The sequence below is a fragment of the Globicephala melas genome, chromosome 2 (genome assembly GCF_963455315.2).
Source record: "Globicephala melas chromosome 2, mGloMel1.2, whole genome shotgun sequence".
Taxonomy (NCBI): domain Eukaryota; kingdom Metazoa; phylum Chordata; class Mammalia; order Artiodactyla; family Delphinidae; genus Globicephala; species Globicephala melas.
This window is the reverse complement of record NC_083315.2, coordinates 145,015,529-145,034,472: the sequence shown is the minus strand read 5'-3', so window position 1 is coordinate 145,034,472 and position 18,944 is coordinate 145,015,529. Positions and strand designations below refer to the sequence as shown.

At 38.7% G+C, this 18,944-nt stretch overlaps 1 protein-coding gene across 3 annotated transcripts in view; it reads right to left on the bottom strand.

Moving 5' to 3' along the window:
• SLC39A9 (solute carrier family 39 member 9) overlaps window positions 1-18,944 on the bottom strand; it is a 48,941-nt gene that overhangs the window by 18,539 nt on the left and 11,458 nt on the right. Inside the window, exon 2 of one of the 3 annotated variants that reach the window (XM_030855350.2) lies at window positions 9,320-9,428. The exons of 1 other annotated variant lie outside the window; for it this stretch is intronic. In XM_030855350.2, coding sequence (XP_030711210.1) covers window positions 9,320-9,428 — 109 coding nt within the window. Of the gene's footprint in view, window positions 1-6,356; window positions 6,387-9,319; window positions 9,429-18,944 lie in introns of those variants that run through there. One more of the 3 variants, XM_060294946.1, reaches the window with a different exon arrangement.

Here is an 18,944-nt window from a genome sequence, read left to right as displayed (position 1 = left end):
TTTCCCTTCATAAGGTATAACTATATCAGAATTTTTAAATTTAAATGAGTATAAGATCCTTCTATATCTTATCCTAACAATGCTTTCTTTATCTAAATAATTTTGGAACTCTTGGTACAGCATTCAGAGTCACGTTTATGAATCACAATAAAACTGTCATATTTTCTAGTATCACCAGCTTTTGATCTAAAATAATATTGAATAAACAGGTCACCTATCTTATCAAACAGATTGGCATTGAATAAGCTGTACATTTCTCTAAACCTAAACTACTTTCAAGGAAAATTCTGCTGCCACTGATGATTCTCATCTAAGTGTGCTGCATACTCTGGAGGTAAATTAAAGAAAGAGTTCCAACATTTTTTGAGCATTCACTGATACAAGTACATAATTTCCTGATGTTCCCATTTTGAAGGCGTTAACACCTAATTTTATGTAAAATTGTGGCAAATAAGCAAAATGTCAGCAACATTATTTTATATATATATATATACGTGTTCACATACATATATATATGGCTTGAAATAAGTGTGCTGTTGATTGAAGCTTTCCATAAAAGACCTGAATACTTATACTTAAGTGGAATTTAACTTTATATAAAAACATGAAATATTTACTGGATTATATACAATGAATGGTAGGCATTATTGGTTTTATTTGCAAGCATTAGCCAAAACAAAACAAAAAAAACTTTTCAAAGTGAGTGATAATCCCATGATCTTATTAGTACATAAACAGATTAGTAATGGGATCCAGATATTCAGTATTAACACATCCATCCTTCCTTCTACTCTAGGACATGAAACTCAACCTAGCAAAAACTGAGATCTCAAAACCCAGCTATTTACTATTTACAGTAGCCAAGACATGGAAACAACCTACATGTCCATCAACAGATGAATGGATAAAGAAGATGTAGTGTATATATACAATGGAATACTACTCAGCCATAAAAAGAATGAAATAATGCCATTTGTAGCAACATGGATGACCTAGAGAGTATCATACTAAGTGAAGTGAGTCAGAAAGAGAAAGACAAATACCATATGATATCACTTACATGTGGAATCTACAATATGACACAAATGAACTTATCTACGAAACAGAAACAGACTCACAGACATAGAGAACAGATTTGTGGTTGCCAAGGTGGAGGGGGGTGAGCAAGGGATGGATTGGGAGTTTGGGATTAGCAGATGCAAACTACTATAAATAGAATGGATAAACAACAAGGTCCTCCTGTATAGCACAGGGAACTATATTCAATATCCTATAATAAACTATAATGGAAAAGAATATGAAAAAGAATGTATATATATGTATAACTGAATCACTCTGCCGCACAGCAGAAATTAACATCACATTGTAAATCAACTATACTTCAATAAAATAAAATTTTTTTAAAAACCAAGCTATTTAATTAAAATACATTACGTTGTGGACATGTGTTACTCATTCTCAAAAGAACTTTCAGGTTGTTATCGTTGTGTCTGTTTTACTCAGGGCACTGGTTGGTAATTCACATGCTGAGACATGTTCCACATCACATTCCCCACTGCAGAGTATATAAACCCAGTATTATCATTGGATATTGCTCATCAGACATATATTTCTCGTGCCACTAACAGAGTGTTCAGCAAATCATTATGGGCTTAATTCTTTCCCTAGATATTCATATAGGAGTCCTTCCAGTAAGTTCCATCAGTATAGTATGTAGCCTTTCTATGACACAGACACATACGTTAAATTTAATATAATAGAATCAATTTACCCTTTGAACAGATTTGTTGGAACTTCTTCTTCAGATTAACATGTACAAAGAACAAAGCATTCTAAGATTCAAACCTTCAGGTAATTTGTTTTTTTTGTTGTTTTTTTTGAGGTGATCCCCAGTTTTCAGTTTTGTATTTTTGGCCTTCACTGGTTGTTTTAAATTTCTTAACTTCTACTCACACCTTATAACCTTCACAGATTTTTACTATATACTTATCTTTTTCTGGCAAAGACAGACAGTTCTTTACACTTGACGTGTTTTCAGTAATAGGGTGGTGTAGCTCTTAATAATGATGCATTCTGTTTCTGATGTAAAACAGAAAACTGACCATAGTCAAATGTATAAAGCTGACATTTTAAAGGGATGTTAGTGAATCTTTTATCAAAATACTACCGTGTTTCTGAAAGACAAGAATCTCATTACAAGGTAGGAAACAGATTTCTTTAGCAGATAAATAGTGTTTTGGTAATGTGAAATTCCTTACAAAGTCCACCATGTAGCAGAGTGTCATTAAAAGTGTAGGCTTCACAGAAACTAACACATCATTGTAAAGCAATTATACTCCAATAAAGATGTTAAGAAAAAAAAAAAAGTGTAGTCTTCCAAGTAAGACAGGCTGTGTTTCAAATCCTGGTCCTGACACTTACTGGCTGAGTTCCTTGGGCAAATTATTTAACCTCTTTGTGGCTCAAAAGCCTCATCTACAAAATAGTATCCACCTCAGAGGGTTGCTGTGATGATCAGGCAATATATTCACACAATACCTGGTATGTGGTTAAGTGCTCACTGAATGTTTAGGAACACAGTTGCACATTAGATGGAATTAATTTGGGAGATTTATTTTTAAACATCTTATATGAAATAGTTGGCCTGATTATCTGGTCAGATACAATACTGAACAATAAAACAATGCTGGGGGTGAAGGGAGAGGAAGGGGCAGGGAAAAAGCAGAGACGAGACATTTTAGCAGACAGAATAAGAGGTAGATGAGATAGGTTGTATTAGTCCAGGATCATCCATGTTTCAGAATCCTGAAAGTAAAGTATAACAAGAGCCTTAAAGAGCTCCATTTTTATTAATGAATGATAGGATAAAAGTTAATTAAATATAATAGCAGATTTAACACTCTACTTTAAATGCAGAGCAAAATGACAGAGAAAGCCATAAAATGATAACTGTATCTCTCTAAAGAACCTGACACACGGCATTCTTGGAGAAATAAGTGGGATAATCTATACTGAACTATTTCTGACCACAACAGTTTCAATGATCATCCAGTTATGAGCACATCACATTTATATTTAGGTCTTTGACCAAGAGTCTGCCTTCCTAAACATATCAATTCTCATGTTCCAAAGAATTATGGTGGTTTCAAACATTAGCTCCACAGTAAACAAGGACTGCAGTACTCAATAAACTATGTTCTCAAAACTTCTGTTTCTAGCGCTTCCCTGGTGGTGCAGTGGTTGAGAGTCCGCCTGCCGATGCAGGGGACACGGGTTCGTGCCCCAGTCTGGGAAGATCCCACGGGCTTGGGCCCGTGAGCCATGGCCGCTGAGCCTGTGCTCCGCAACAGGGGAGGCCACAACAGTGAGAGGCCTGCGTACCGCCAAAAAAAAAAAAACCTTCTGTTTCTATAGAAAGATGGTTTTCTCACATGAACGCTAATAATCATCTAAGGCCAGTGAGTTTAGAGCTATAAACACAGAAGAGTATGTGAGAGGTTCCTTTTTACATTAATTCGTATTTAATAATGCTTATTAAAGTGTCAGAGCACTTAGTTAACATGGTACACTGAGCTCTGAAAAAATACGTTAATTATCATAATTATAAGGTTCACAGAAGAACTAAACCATAGCCTGTAGTTACATGTAAATAAACTTTTTCAAAGTTTGGAGAAAAGTTGGTTTGATGTACAATAAAGAAAGAGTGGAAAAGGGTGGAGGGAGAAAAAGATAAAGTAGCAGAAACTAAAGTGATGTGACTTATCAGTATAGAGAGAGATGAGGAAAATTTGGAGATAGCTTAGTTTAAAACTAACATCATGGTCGAGCTACCTCAAAATTTAATAAAGTGGAATATTAACATTTTACTTTTTAAAAAGAATGATGGGAGGGCTTCCCTGGTGGCGCAGTGGTTAGGAGTCCGCCTGCCAATGCAGGGGACATGGGTTCGAGCCCTGCTGCGGGAAGATCCCACATGCCGTGGAGCGACTGAGCCCATGTGCCACAACTACTGAAGCCCGCACGCCTAGAGCCCGTGCTCCGCAAGGAGAGAGGCCACCGCAATGGGAGGCCTGTGCGCCGTAACCAAGAGTAGCCCTCGCTCACCACAACTGGAGAAAGCCCGCACGCGGCAAAGAAGACCCAATGCAGACAAAAATAAATAAATAAAATAAATTAAAAAAAAAATAAAAAGAATGATGGGGACTTCTGGTGCTGGCCAAGGTGGAGTAAACCCACTATAGTCTCAATCACACATTGATTATGACAAAAACTCTGGACAAAACACACAAAATACAACTACCTGAAGACTATTAAGAGTAAACAATAGCAAGAGGAGAGAGGGCAGCAAAAACTTCAAAAGAAACCCTGTCCTTCTAGCAGAGGACCAGGAAGAGGGACTGCTGAGAGGTGTTGGTGTGGAGGGAAGCCCTCCCCTTTTTTTTCCTTTTACTCTCCCTCTCTTTTCTTTCCCAGCCCTGCCTTGAAGGCAGCCCCAGCTGCAGAACTTCATGGCAGTACCAACAGCAGTTAAAAACCCAAGAAATACACCATCTTTCTGGCCACAGTATCTAGGAAAAGGGCCCCAGTGGTCTGAAGAGTATGGGGGGAAAACAGGTTATTCTGTTCTCTCTTTTCTCCTGCCACTTTGCCCTGACAGCAGCTCAAGCTACATGGAGCTTATCAAATTTCTAAATACTAGAATATCGGAAACTGACATTTTTAAAGTAACATTTACAATTGCACAACAATATGAAATATTTAGGTATAAATCTAACAAACTATTTGCAGATCTGTATGCTAAAAACTACAATACTGATGAAAGAAATCAAAGAAGACCTAAATAAATGGAGAGATATATTGTGTTCATGGATTGGAAGGCACAATATTCTCAAAATGTCAACTCTCCCCAAATTAATCTATAGATTCAATTCGATATCAATCAGGAGCCCAGCATGATTTTTTTTGTAGATACTGACAAGCTGACTCTAAATTTTTATAGAAAGGCAAAGGAACTAGTTTAACCAAAACAATTTTGAAAAATAAGAACAAAGTTAGAAGGACTTCACAATCTAATTTCAAAATCTGCTATAAAGATATAGTCATCAAGAAGACAAATGTAGTATTGGCAAAGGACAGACAAATAGATCAATGGAACAGAACAGAGAATCCAGAAATAGACCAACACAAACATGGTCAATTGATTTTTGACAAAGGTGCAAAGACAATTCAATAGAGATAGTCTTTTCAACAAACGGTGTTGGAACTATTGGACATCCAACCATATGCAAAAAATGAAGGACTTCCCTGGTGGTGCAGTAGTTAAGAATCTGCCTGCCAATGCAGGGGACACGGGTTCGAGCCCTGGCCCAGGAAGATCCCACATGCTGCAGAGCAACTAAGCCTGTGTGCCACAACTACTGAGCCTGTGCGCTCTAGAGTTCATGAGCCACAACTGCTGAAGCCCGTGCACCTAGAGCCCATGCTCCTCAATAAAAGAAGCCACCGCAATGAGAAGCCCGTGCACCGCAACAGAGTAGCCCCTGCTCACGCAACTAGAGAAAGCCCGCGTGCAGCAACAAAGACCCAATGCAGCCAAAAATAAAAAATATAAATAAATTTATTTTTAAAAAAATGAACCTTTACATTGTGTTCAAAATTAACTCAAGATGGATCATAGACCTAAGTATAAAACCTAAAATTATAAAACTTCTAGAGGAAAACAAAAGAGAAAATCTTTGTGAACTTGGGTTTAGCAAAAGGTTTTAAAATATGACACCAAAAGCACAATTCATGAAAGAAAGAACTGATAAATTCACTTCATCAAAATTAAAAACTACTCTGTGAAAGATACTGTTAAGAGAATGAAGCCACAGACTAGGAGAAAATATTCGCAAATCACATATCTCAGTAAAGGACTTGTATCCAGAATACATGAAGAACTCTCCAAATTCAATAATAAGAAAACTCAATTTAAAATATGGACAAATGATTGGATACCATCAAAGAAGATACAGCAATGGCAATCAAGCACATGAAAAGATGTTCAACGTCATTTGCCATTAGGAAACTGCAAATTAAAACCACATTGAGATACCACTATCCACCTAATAGAGTGACTAATGAAAAGATGTTCAACGTCATTTGCTATTAGGAAATTGCAAATCAAAACCACATTGAGATTCCACTACCCACCTATTAGAGTGACTAAAATAAAAAACTAAAACAAAATAGACAACATCAAGTGTTGGGAAGGGAATCAACTGGAACTCTCACACATTACTGAGGGGAACACAAAATGGTACAGGCACTTTGGAAACAAGTTTGGCAATTTCTTATGAAGGTAAACACACACTTACCATATAACCCAGCAATTCCACCTGTCAAAAGAAATAAAAATTCATGTTCGCACAAAGACCTGTACACAAATGCTTATAGTGACTTTACTGATAATCACCAACACTGGAAAAAACCCATGTCTTTCAACTGGTGAAGGAATAAACAAACTATGGTTCATCCAAACAATGGTTCATCTAAACAATGGCATACTACTCAGAAATAAAAAGGTACAAACCACTGATGCACAGAACAACATGATGACTCTCAACCTCATTATGCTAACTGAAAGAAGTCAGACCCAAAGGCTACAAGATTACATGTATATGACATTCAGAAAAGGCAAAACTATAGAGAGAGTGAAGAGATCAGAGGTTGCCCAGGGTTGGGGGAAAGGTTTGACTACAAAAGGGGATGAAGGTGATGGGACTGTTCTGCGTTTTGACTTTATGCATTTGGCAAAATGCAGTCATTCATGCCAAAAAGAGTGAATGTAAAATATATAAATGAAAATACATTTTTTTTTTTTTTTTGGTACGCAGGCCTCTCACTGTTGTGGCCCTTCCCGTTGCGGAGCACAGGCTCCGGACGTGCAGGCTCAGTGGCCACGGCTCATGGGCCCAGCCGCTCCGCGGCATGTGGGATCTTCTCAGACCGGGGCACGAACCCATGTCCCCTGCATCAGCAGGAGGACTCTCAACCACTGCGCCACCAGGGAAAATAATTTTTAAAGTTTTTTTTTCTTGTTTTTGGCAAGGCTCGGTGGCTTGTGGGATCTTAGTTCCCCGACCAGGGATAGAACCCACACGCCCTGCAGTGAAAGCACGGAGTCTTAAACACTGGACCGCCAGGGAAGTCCCTTAAAAGATTTTTTAATGATGGCTTAGGGCAGGAGAATAATCTATGGTGAAAAGGTTAAAGAGACCAGAACGCTTATTTTTGAAAAAACAGGTTTATACAGCACATACATTTTCAAATGAATCCACAAAATTATTTTAGAACAAAACCAGGGAAACTATTAAAATAAAGGAAAGCAACCCAACACATAGTAGCTACATTTAACTTTAAAACTATACCTGAAATATGGTATGTAAATTATGTCATAAACTGTTATTGAAAAACAAACAAACAAAAACTAAACCTGAAGCAGTTCTTTCCTCTACCCCAGTGTTTCCCAAACTTGTCTATTAAGAATCATTTGGGGCTTCCCTGGTGGCGCAGTGGTTGAGAGTCCGCCTGCCGATGCAGGGGACACGGGTTCGTGCCCCTGTCCGGGAAGATCCCACATGCCGCGGAGTGGCTGGGCCCGTGAGCCATAGCCGCTGAGCCTGCGCGTCCGGAGCCTGTGCTCCGCAACGGGAGAGGCCACAGCTGTGAGAGGCCCGCGTACCGCAAAAAAAAAAAAAAAAAAAAGAATCATTTGACAACTTGTTAAAATTAGACATTCCCAGGTCCCTTCCCTGGAAATTCTGATTCAGTAGTCTAGGTTGGGGGCCAGGAAACTACATTTTTAAAATGCACCCCTCCCTCAAGGAACTTTTATTATCAGGCAAGTTTAGGAAATAACTGCCACCCACAATTCTTAGCACAAAGACGAGCAAAACAAATTTTGTCTATTTAATCATAGTCTGAATGTTTCCTAGGATATCAGGATAGTAATGATCACATGCAGAAAAATTCAAGATGATCCACTAGAATATGAAAGGACTTTAAACCTCATATTCCAAAATTTTCTATTTAAGGAGTGTGTTTTATAATGTATAGAGTAAATCAGTACAATAGCACGTGTGTATCTTTTTTCCCAATAGAATATATGATCAGAAAAGGGTGAAAACCACTGCTCTAAGGCTCCTGATTTATTATTTTTTTCCCCTAAGGCTGACCAATCCTCAGCTTCTGTCCTATTTTGCAATAAAATCTCCACAATCCTCACACTTTACCATTATGCCCATATTCATACCCTAGGCATAAGAGCATCATCAATCTGGATAAAAGACACAGTTCTTCTCCTCTACTGAGACCTGAAAGACTACTTATTATACTATAACTAGTAAGAAATTTGGAAGGTGTTTACCTCTTTATACTATTCTTAAAGTCCAACAGACTCTTGGCATTTGAAGATTCAGTTCACCAATTTAACATTTGTGGTTTCAGTCCTTCACAGGTATCTGTGAAGTTTCATGACAAGTAGGAATCTGATTTTGCTGAATCACAAATTTGAATCAAGTATGCCTTCTAGCTGGTGTGAAGGACCAAATCATTTAACAGATGAGTGAACCAAGCTGACACTGCTCAGCATTTTCTCTTATACAGCTATACTGTTCTCTGCTTGTCAGGAAAGGTCTCTTTAATTTTTTAGTTATCCTTTACTACAGAGGTCCTCACTACAAAGCTTACTATAAAGGGTCCTTTAATCCAAATGTGTTTATCTATATTTTTTTTCAATTAAAAAACACTAAAAGGGGCTTCCCTGGTGGCGCAGTGGTTGAGAGTCCGCCTGCCGATGCAGGGGACACGGGGTCATGCCCCGGTCCGGGAAGATCCCACATACCGCGGAGCGGCTTGGGCCCGTGAGCCATGGCCACTGAGCCTGCACGTCTGGAGCCTGTGCTCCACAACGGGAGAAGCCACAACAGTGAGAGGCCCGCGTACCGCAAAAAAAAAAAAAAAAAAAAAAAACACTAAAAATACAATCATTATCATGTAGGATCTTGGAAGTTTTTGCACGGACATTAAAAAATGACTGTCATACTTATAAAGCCCAGAATTCATGCATTATTGCAAATAAATCTTAAGTGGTATTCATGGATTGAGGCATTCAATCACAAACTGCTATTGATGTGTTTATTGTCAAAGATGTCAAAAGATGTTTTGGCATATATTCTATGGCGAACCTGAACTGTGTTCAGAAAAAAATACCACTAAGCTTCTCCTTTCAGCCCTCCACATCAATAACGTATCTCAAAGGCCTGTCTCTCTTTCTCACCCTCAAGAAAATCTTCATAAAGTGCATGTACTCCTTCAGGCACGATGACAGCAAGGGCAGTTCCACAGAGAAGGCCAGCACCCAAAACAGTCACCAGCTTTAGTCGCTCCTGGAAAGAAAACATAAGCTGTTGAAAAGACTGATGAATGAACGGGGTAAAGTTTCTGAAGTACCTGCAATGAAGACTGTGAGCTGCTTATCTGTGAGGCCAAAATCTACAATGGCCACTGAACATGAAAAAGCGTCAGCTTCATGAATAATAATGCCAATTAAAACAAGGAGATGCCATTTTTAAGTTTACCAGATTGGCAATGATGTGGGAAAACTTGTCTACTACCCACAATAGGGAGAAATGAGCATACTTGTCTAACACTGGAAGAAACGTGAATTGCTGCAACCTACCTGGACCCCAATTTGGCAATTTAGATTTAAAGCCTCAAAAATGTGAATTCTTTGATCCAGCGATTTCACTTCTAGAAATTTATCCTAAGAAAGAAAGAACTATGCAAAGATGACCACTGCACATATTAAGAATGCAAACCTGAAAATAACCTAAATGTCCACGAAAGGAGACTAGCTAATAAACTTTAATACTTCATCACAGTAGCACAAGACTCAGTAATTAAAAATTATGATACAGGTCTATTCATGGATATAGAAAGTCATGATGTACTGTTATGAGGAAAAAGCTGGTGGCCAACAATATGCATTGATAATCTCGTAATTCTTTTGAAAAGGTATACATACAAGTAGAACAAGTATAAATTACATATTAACAAATTTTTTACTTTATAGATTATAAACATAATGTGTGATATATAATTTACAACACATTTTTAAAATTTTATTTTTAAATTTATTTATTATTATTATTATTTTTTTGCTGTGTTGGGTCTTGGTTGCTGCATGCAGGCTTTCTCTAGTTGCAGCAAGTGGGGGCTACTCTTTGTTGCAGTGTGCGGGCTTCTCATTGCGGTGGCTTCTCTTGTTGCAGAGCATGGGCTCTAGGCGTGTGGGCTTCAGTAGTTGCAGCACGCGGGCTCAGTAGTTGTGGCTCGCGGGCTCTAGAGCGCAGGCTCAGTAGTTGTGGCACATGGGCTTAGTTGCTCCGTGGCATGTGGGATCTTCCCGGACCAGGGATCGAACCCATGTCCCCTGCATTGGCAGGCAGATTCTTAACCACTGTGCCACCAGGAAAGTCCCTACAACACATTTTTAATTTATCTGCAATGAACATCTATTACTCATACAATGAAAAAACGTATTCAGTTTAAATTTATTTATTTTTGGCTGCGTTGGGTCTTCGTTGCTGCACACGGGCTTTCTCTATTTGCACCGAGTGAGGGCTACTCTTCGTTGCGGTGCGCACGCTTCTCACTGCAGTGGCTTCTCTTGTTGCAGAGCATGGGCTCTAGGCGCACGGGCTTCAGTAGTTGTGGCACACAGGCTCAGTAGTTGTGGCTCGCGGGCTCTAGAGCACAGGCTCAGTAGTTGTGGTGCATGGGCTTAGCTGCTCCGCGGCATGTGGGATCTTCCCAGACGAGGGATCGAACCCGTGTCCCCTGCATTGGCAGGCGGATTGTTAACCACTGCACCACCAGTGAAGTCCCCATATTCAGTTTGATGCTTACATGTCCTATAGCTTTTTAAAAAACACTTGACTAAGATTGACATACTAGAGCTATAGATATTTACTGCATACAACTTTATGTGTTTGGAAATAAGTATACATCTGTGAAACCATCATCACAATCAATGCCATAAATGATCTATGGTTTTAATCCACTTAATCCCAGTATTTTCTTTTCACTCAGGTTTCTTTAAGAGACAGTATCCTGACATACAAGATATAAAAGATTAAGTTTCAAAATTTCTTGAAGCAGTGATGTACCCTATATGGCTTCCTGAAGTCTTAGCGGTATGAAAAATGATCTTTAAAACTACAGGAAGGTGGACTTCCCTGGTGGTGCAGTGGTTAGGAATCCGCCTGCCAATGCAGGGGACACAGGTTTTAGCCCTGGTCCGGGAAGATCCCACATGCCATGGAGCAACTAAGCCCGTGAGCCACAACTACTGAGACCCGTGCACCTAGAGCCTGGGCTCCGCAACAAGAGAAGACACGCAATGAGAAGTCCGCACACCACAAGGAAGAATACTCCCTGCTCGCCACAACTAGAGAAAGCCCGTGCACAGCAACGAAGACCCAACGCAGCCAAAAATAAAATAAAAATAAAAAAACCCACAAGAGGGCATTTATGTTGCTTAGGACAAAGTTTTAACAATTTAATAGTATATCATGTACTTAACTTTTCTGTTTTAGTTTCTTTTATGAGGTTAGCAAAAATAACAATGGTTGTATTAGTTCTGATATACTACTGAACTTGCAACTGTGAAGCTGTGGGAATATATATGTACAAGTACTGCCTCTATAGGAAAATGGGTTTTTAGCTGAAAGGCTGGTTGAAACATTACCCACTCCTTGTTTGGGAACAAAGAAGGGATCTATACCTATTGTGTATCTATTGAAAATGGCGGAACTACATTTGCAGTGTCAGCACCAGCTAATACTTGCCCTATAGCAAGAGGGAAATCCCCTTAGCACCTAGGCCAGGTCACCCCTTCATACATTCAGGACAGCCATTAACTACTTATAAACTGAGAGTGTTCTGAATGCATCCAGTGGTTGGGGCACTGGCTTGGGAGGCAGAACTGACTCCATGTTCAAATTAGTTAACAAGTTAGCACCTCAACTCTTCTTATTTTTTGATTAATTAATTAATCAATTAATTTTTCGGCTGCGTTGGGTCTTCATTGCTGTGCGCAGGCTTTCTCTAGTTGCAGTGAGCAGGAACTACTCTTTGTTGCGGTGCGCGGGCTTCTCATTGCGGTGGCTTCTCCTGTTGGGGATCACGGGCTCTAGGCGTGCAGGCTTCAGTAGTTGTGGCACGTGGGCTCAGTAGTTGTGGCTCACTGGCTCTAGAGCGCAGGCTTAGTAGTTGTGGTGCACAGGCTTAGCTACTCCGTGGCATGTGGGATCTCCCTGGACCAGGGCTTGAACCCGTGTCCTCTGCATTGACAGGTGGATTCCTAACCACTGTGCCACTGGGGAAGTCCCTCAACTTTTCTTCTGTAAAATAATATTTCTACATGTCTTGTGAAGATAGAGGAGTCAATAGGAGAAAGTGGCCAAAGCGTTTTGGAAAAATGACACCAGACAACTGGCGTTACTATTTTAATGCTCAATACTGAGCTATTCTAAGAGTCTTTGTCTTTTCCAAGTTACTAAACTCACTGAAGTACTGCTAATCACAGCATTCATTTGAGACAAACTGTCAGAGCATGGAGAACACAAGTTGGAAAAACAGCTCTATTCTGTGTAGAAGGTGGCATGGTAATTAGTCTTTTCATCATTCTCTCTAAACAATTCATAAAAGTCACCTTTGTTTAAAAAAAATCATGAATGTCAAGTTTTACTGCTAAGGAAGGACAAAAATGAGGGTAAAACTGAACTGGACTGAGCATACCATTTCATCTGAAGGTCTCGGTTTCAGAACTCCACAATGCAAACTGATGAATAAATTACTAGGAAAGAAAATTGTCCTGTCAGCATTTTGACTATGCTCTACTCTGGGAAATGGAAATGAAAGATACCCCAGATTTGCAAATTAAGGGAAGATGAGAAGAGAGGAAAGGGATGTATGTACCGAAAAGAGAAAGAGCTAATTGCCCTCAAGAATTACTTGGGTTACCAGTAACCCAAGTTACACCTATAACCCAGTTACAGGTGTTACTCCCAAGAGCACTCCCCAATAAACTTCCTGCATGCAAATCTTCTCAGAGTCTGTTTTCTGGGGAACCCAACCTAAGACACTCACATCATACACAAAAGTTAATTCTTGATGGGTTATACACCTAAATATAAAACCTAAAACGCAAAAGCTGTTAGAAGAAAATGTAGAATATCTTGGCAATCACGGGGTTGGCAAAGATTTCTCAGCAGGGACACAAAAAACACAAACCATTTTAAGAGAAAAAATTCAATATCAGAATTTTAAATGTTTGCTGATCCATTAAGAAAATGAATTAGGCAAGCTGCATACTGGAAGAGAATACCCGCAGTACCTACATCCGTAATGGAAATACATATATCTGTGTAACGCTGCCCACATCAGCCCCCTTCAGGTTGGAGACACCTATTCCCCCAGCTGCTGGGGCTGTTGCCTGCTGATGGCTTGCAGCTGAGTCCCTCTGCGATACTGCCCTTGGGTCAAAGGAACTGGCTAGCCTCAAGTTATAGTCCCTCTCCCAGGGCAGTCCACATCCAGTGACTAGCCCACTTGGTGCTATGTGGAGGGAGGTACAAAGCCCCATCTCCTTGTCTCAATTCAGAATATCTCAGAAGGGGCATCCAGCTTCAGAGCCTTCTGTGGGTTGATCTGAGGCCTCTGGGGCAACTGAATGACAGTTCAACTTCTCCATCTGCTTAATCCTGCTCATTCTTTCACAGGTGTTACTCCCAAGAGCACTCCCCAATAAACTTCCTGCATGCAAATCTTCTCAGAGTCTGTTTTCTGGGGAACCCAACCTAAGACACTGACAAAGCACTTGTATTTGAAATATAAAGAATGAATACAACTCAATAAGAGACAAAATTAAAGTTAAAAAATAAAAACGGGTAAAACACTGAACAGATACTTCACAAAAGATATATGAATGGCCAGAAAGCCCATGAAAAGGTGCTCAACATCATTTAAGCATCATGAAAGTGCAAGTTTAAACTACAGTAAGATACCTCTTCACACCCACTAAAATGGCTAAAATTAAAAAGACTGAGAACACTAAATGATGGCAAGGATATAGAGCAACTGGAACTCTCATACATTGTTGGTGAGAGCATAAAATGGTACAACCACTTTGGAAAACTGGTCATCTCCTATAAGGTTAAACCAGCAATTCCACTTTGGGGTATTTACCAAGAGAAATGAAAGCATATGTCCCCACCAAAATTTGTATAAGAATGCTCATAGAAGCTTTATCCATAATAGCCAGAATCTGAATCAGATGTACAGCAATAGCAGAATGGATAAACAAACTGTGGTACACTTACACAATGGAATACTAATCAGTAACAAAAAGGAAAAAATGACTGCTTCATACAGCAACGTGAATCTCAAAAACATCACCCCAATGTTTGAAAGGCCTTACACAAAGAGAGCATGTACTGAGTCCATTTACATGAAGTTTAAAAGCAGGCCAAACTATCTATGGCAACAGAAATCAGAACAGCGGCTGCTTCTGGCAGGAGGGTTACACAGTGGCAGAAAAGACTAACTGGAAAATGGCACCAGGTTATTTTTTTAGGATGATGGAAGTGTTCTAAATCTTGATTGGGATGTGAGTTACATTTATAAACATTTGTCACATTTCAGCAAACTGTATTAAGATTTGTACCTTTTACTCTATAAAATTATCTGGAGAGTAATTTACTCAGCCAGGACCTCTGAAAGGATTCATTTCAGAACTATTCAATTTTAACAAGGCGTCTTCATGGCAGTTTTTCGAAACCAAGGTCAGAGGTCTATGGAGAATACCAAAAACCACTTTCAAAATGTTTTCTTGGGGAATTCCCTGGTGGCCTAGTGGTTAGGATTCTGGGCTTTCACTGCCATGGCCTGGGTTCAATCCCTGGTTGGGGAACTGAGATCCTGCAAGTTACGTGCTGCGGCCGAAAAAAAAATTCTTTTTTTCTTAATCTAATTTGTCATTCAGATAGTCCTTAAAAATCATTCACCAGAATTTTATGTAAATAACTGCATGCAGAAACCAGCGGTGCTTACAATTGTGGATCAATCCACAAACTCACAAGGCACTTACCAGGTGCTTCATTATATTCTACACTGGAGTCACATGAAGCACTAGATTGAGACAAGTTTTACAAGCAGGAGCAGAAGGCTTTTGAGGCTTGCATACCACAAAATTAAGGTGCTGAAATAGTACCATTTAAGAAAACTGAGGGATACATGCCATCCAGGATAACTATGGACACTACAAAAAACACAAAAGCTTCAAATCTGTAAAGAAAGTAAAAAATAATTCTCCTAAAATGCTGTCTTTTAAATTTTAAGTAATTTAAAATAATCTAATATTTTTAGACATTGTTTCTAAGATGAAATTACTTATAATTGCATTCACGTATTTACATGGACCAGATTTCTGAACATTATCTATCACAACAGATTTTATAAGAATTTCCCAAAGGCCCAAGCTAGAAAACAGTCAAATCTCCATGTGCAGCTAATATCATTACAAAAAAATTATGGTAAATCTTTAAAGTACATAGTCATGAAATTACACTTCTTTGTTAATCATGTATGAACAATTAAATGCTCTCAGCTGAAGGAATGTGAACGGGAGCCTGGTCCAAATTTTTAGAAAGACAGTAAAAATTTTTATTAATCTTTAGACACATACTTTTGAAAGTGTGATACTAGCTACCAAAGTTATCAACATGGAATCCAAGTTTAAGAACTGGAAGAAATTTAAGAAATGATCCTCGCTCTATGAAGATGGAGAATCAAAAGCCAAAAATGAGGGATGATTTGCCCAAGATCACACAGCTAGGCTAGTTAGTGTAGAGGCATGATTAGATTTGACATCATACTCTGCTGCCCTGTGCATTCCAAGACAATGTCCTTCATATGGCACGAGACATAAACCCATTACATAAAATTTACCTCTAAAAAAAAAGACAAAATCCAATCACACAACCTCTTTAAATAGTGTGTCAGAAAAATCCCTTAGCAACATCGAGAGGAAAACCAAAATTACAATTAGTTATAATTGTTCTCTGTTGACATTTTCTAAAGGTCTGTGGCAAAATGAGAAATAAGGACAATGTAATGAGCTTTTCATAACATTTTATTTCTTCAATGTAGAGGACTATTCTTTATTCTAAGATTATGTCCTACATACTCTTTTATGTTAAAATGTCCTTTCTTTTAAGAAATGATGGTGACAATAGTTTTTGTTTTTTAGTGTCCTTACTTGCAAAATTAAAGCAGGCAATCCTTTACCAATTCTCCTGAATTTCAAATATATTACTGACCTGTGAAATCCAAAAGCCTGGAAAACCCTGGCCTACAACGGTGTAAGCATGAGATCTGTATTACAATACCATAAAAAAAAGTCAGAAAAAAAAGAATTTGAGAATCTGTAAAAAAGAGATCATTGAGGTAAACTTGAGTAAATCATCTAGCTTTGTAATATTTCCTCTGAGGAAAGGCAGTGTGAGCTAAAATTACTGTATTATGTTTTCAGTCTATTTTGAAATTAAAGCACATTTAATTTACCAAATGAAGTTAAACTTCCTATGTTTAACTAAGTTAACTAAATTGAACAAACTTATGTTTGTTCCTGGAACTCCTTACCCCAAAACTTTAAGTTCTATGAAGGCAGAAACTTTTTTTTTTTTTTTTTGCGGTACGCGGGCCTCTCACTGTTGTGGCCTCTCCCGTTGCGGAGCAACAGGCTCCGGACGCGCAGGCTCAGTGGCCATGGCTCATGGGCGCAGCCGCTCCGCGGCATGTGGGATCTTCCCGGACCGGGGCATGAACCCGTGTCCCCTGCATCGGCAGGCGGACTCTCAACCACCGCGCCACCAGGGAAGCCCAAGGCAGAAACTTTTGTTTTTAATTTCCTGCTGAATACTCAGTTTATAGAACAGTATCTGGCACATAACAGATTCTCCCCTAAACATATACTAAGAGAATGAATGAAATGCCCAGCATCATGCAAGGCACTGGGGACTTGGTATCTGCCACTCCACTGGCCTTTAATATCAACAAATATATGAATGCACTGGAACCTCTTTAGAATACTTGTGCTAGGAAATAGGCCTTTTAAGGGAAAAAGTCCCTTAAAAGCATAACCATATCTAGAATTTTCAGTGGTTATTTGATTCAGAATTTATCCTTTGGCTCAAGGGATATTAAAGTACATATAATGAAGAACCATAATAGAATTCCATCATAGTAAATGTGAGGCAATGCTGTCATCTGTCTCATTCATGCAAATACCTTAAATGACAACTGTTTTATTTCCAAGGAGCTCAAAACCTTGTTTCAATCTTCAGCACTGTTTCAATCACTGTTCAGTCACTGTTTCAATCTTCAGCAAAGCGATATAAAGATTATTTATTCTACATAACTTTCATCAGCTTGATAAATGTGTACTAACTTTCTTACAGCAACCTAATTATAGAGGCAACACTTGTGATGAAAAAAATCAATAGTCAAAAAATAGGCATAATTGTCAAGGGGTATAGTTTCAATTTTTCTTTAAAAAATTTTGTTAACTACCTAAATCATTTTAGACTCAATCTTACTTATTTCAAGCTCTTGAGATGTGGCTCCATGTTATTTGTACAGCTGTATTCTTTCACACAACTTCACAACTTGTTATTTAATCTCAAAACTATGTACATGTCAAAGTTAAAATGCTGACATTTTGCTTATGGTTCCCTCCTTTGCTTATGGTAAATCACTAAAAGGGTGTATTTAAATGAAGAACTACAAATTCCAAGTGTTGGTCCAAGATGAAAAGAGTTCCCAAAGCAATAGTTTCTGGTGGAGAAATGAAATATTTGCTCAAGAGAGGCATGAACTGTGCAATGTCATTCATTTTATGATATCTCATTTTACAATTTCACATCTGTAGCCTGACTAAGCCAAACGATTGACCAAAAGTATTAATTAAAACAACAGTTTGTATTCAATGCCATTAGCTATCAGTGCAGTGCAAAGCTTTGAAGTCAGTTTAGTTTTCTTGGCAGACACCAAGGTAGTTAAACGGTTTTTCTTTCCTTGCTCATAGAAATAGTCAATAAATTATTTGGTTCAACTAAACGCATGCTGATAATTTTAAAAGCTTTTAATAACGAAGATTGTTTATTTCAATCTCCCTTATACCATGTTCATGTTAGTTCTGAAAGCAGCAACTATAGTTTCCTAAAAAATCAAAGATGCATCTCATGTTATGAGACTGATTCCTTCAAAGCTCCAGGCACTGAAGAGATGAAATATCATAGGGCACAAAGTAACTCTTGTTCAAGCAACAAAGGCTTTCTTTCTCCATATTCTTACAAATAAGCCTGCTTCAAGGAGATACTTCCTAATGTCAATTTAACTACTACATTATCTGCTGCTAAGTGTCAGTAACAGATAACGAAGAAAACTCAAATATGAACACGATTCTTCAAGTCCTTACAACTGAGGCAAGATGCCAAAAAGCTTCCTGCCTCTAAGTAGTGGCTCTGTGATACTGAGCAAGTTCAATATCCTTCAGGGCTGCCACTACTACCACCATCATGTAGGAGTATGATGTTAGCACATTTAGCACAGAGTAGTTGTCATTATTATTTATCTTCAGCCTCATCAGTAGCATGCAGTAAATGCTTCTAAGCCCCTCCTCCACAAGAATCACAAAACAAAACCCAGATACTTGGACAGAAGTTCAAGTGAACAATGCTACCACAGTTGCCATTATGCCAGTGGCATATAGGCTTCCCCTTTCCTAATTCACTTGACATAGAGGTAAGAACAAGCAATACTTTATTGATGCCACTTCC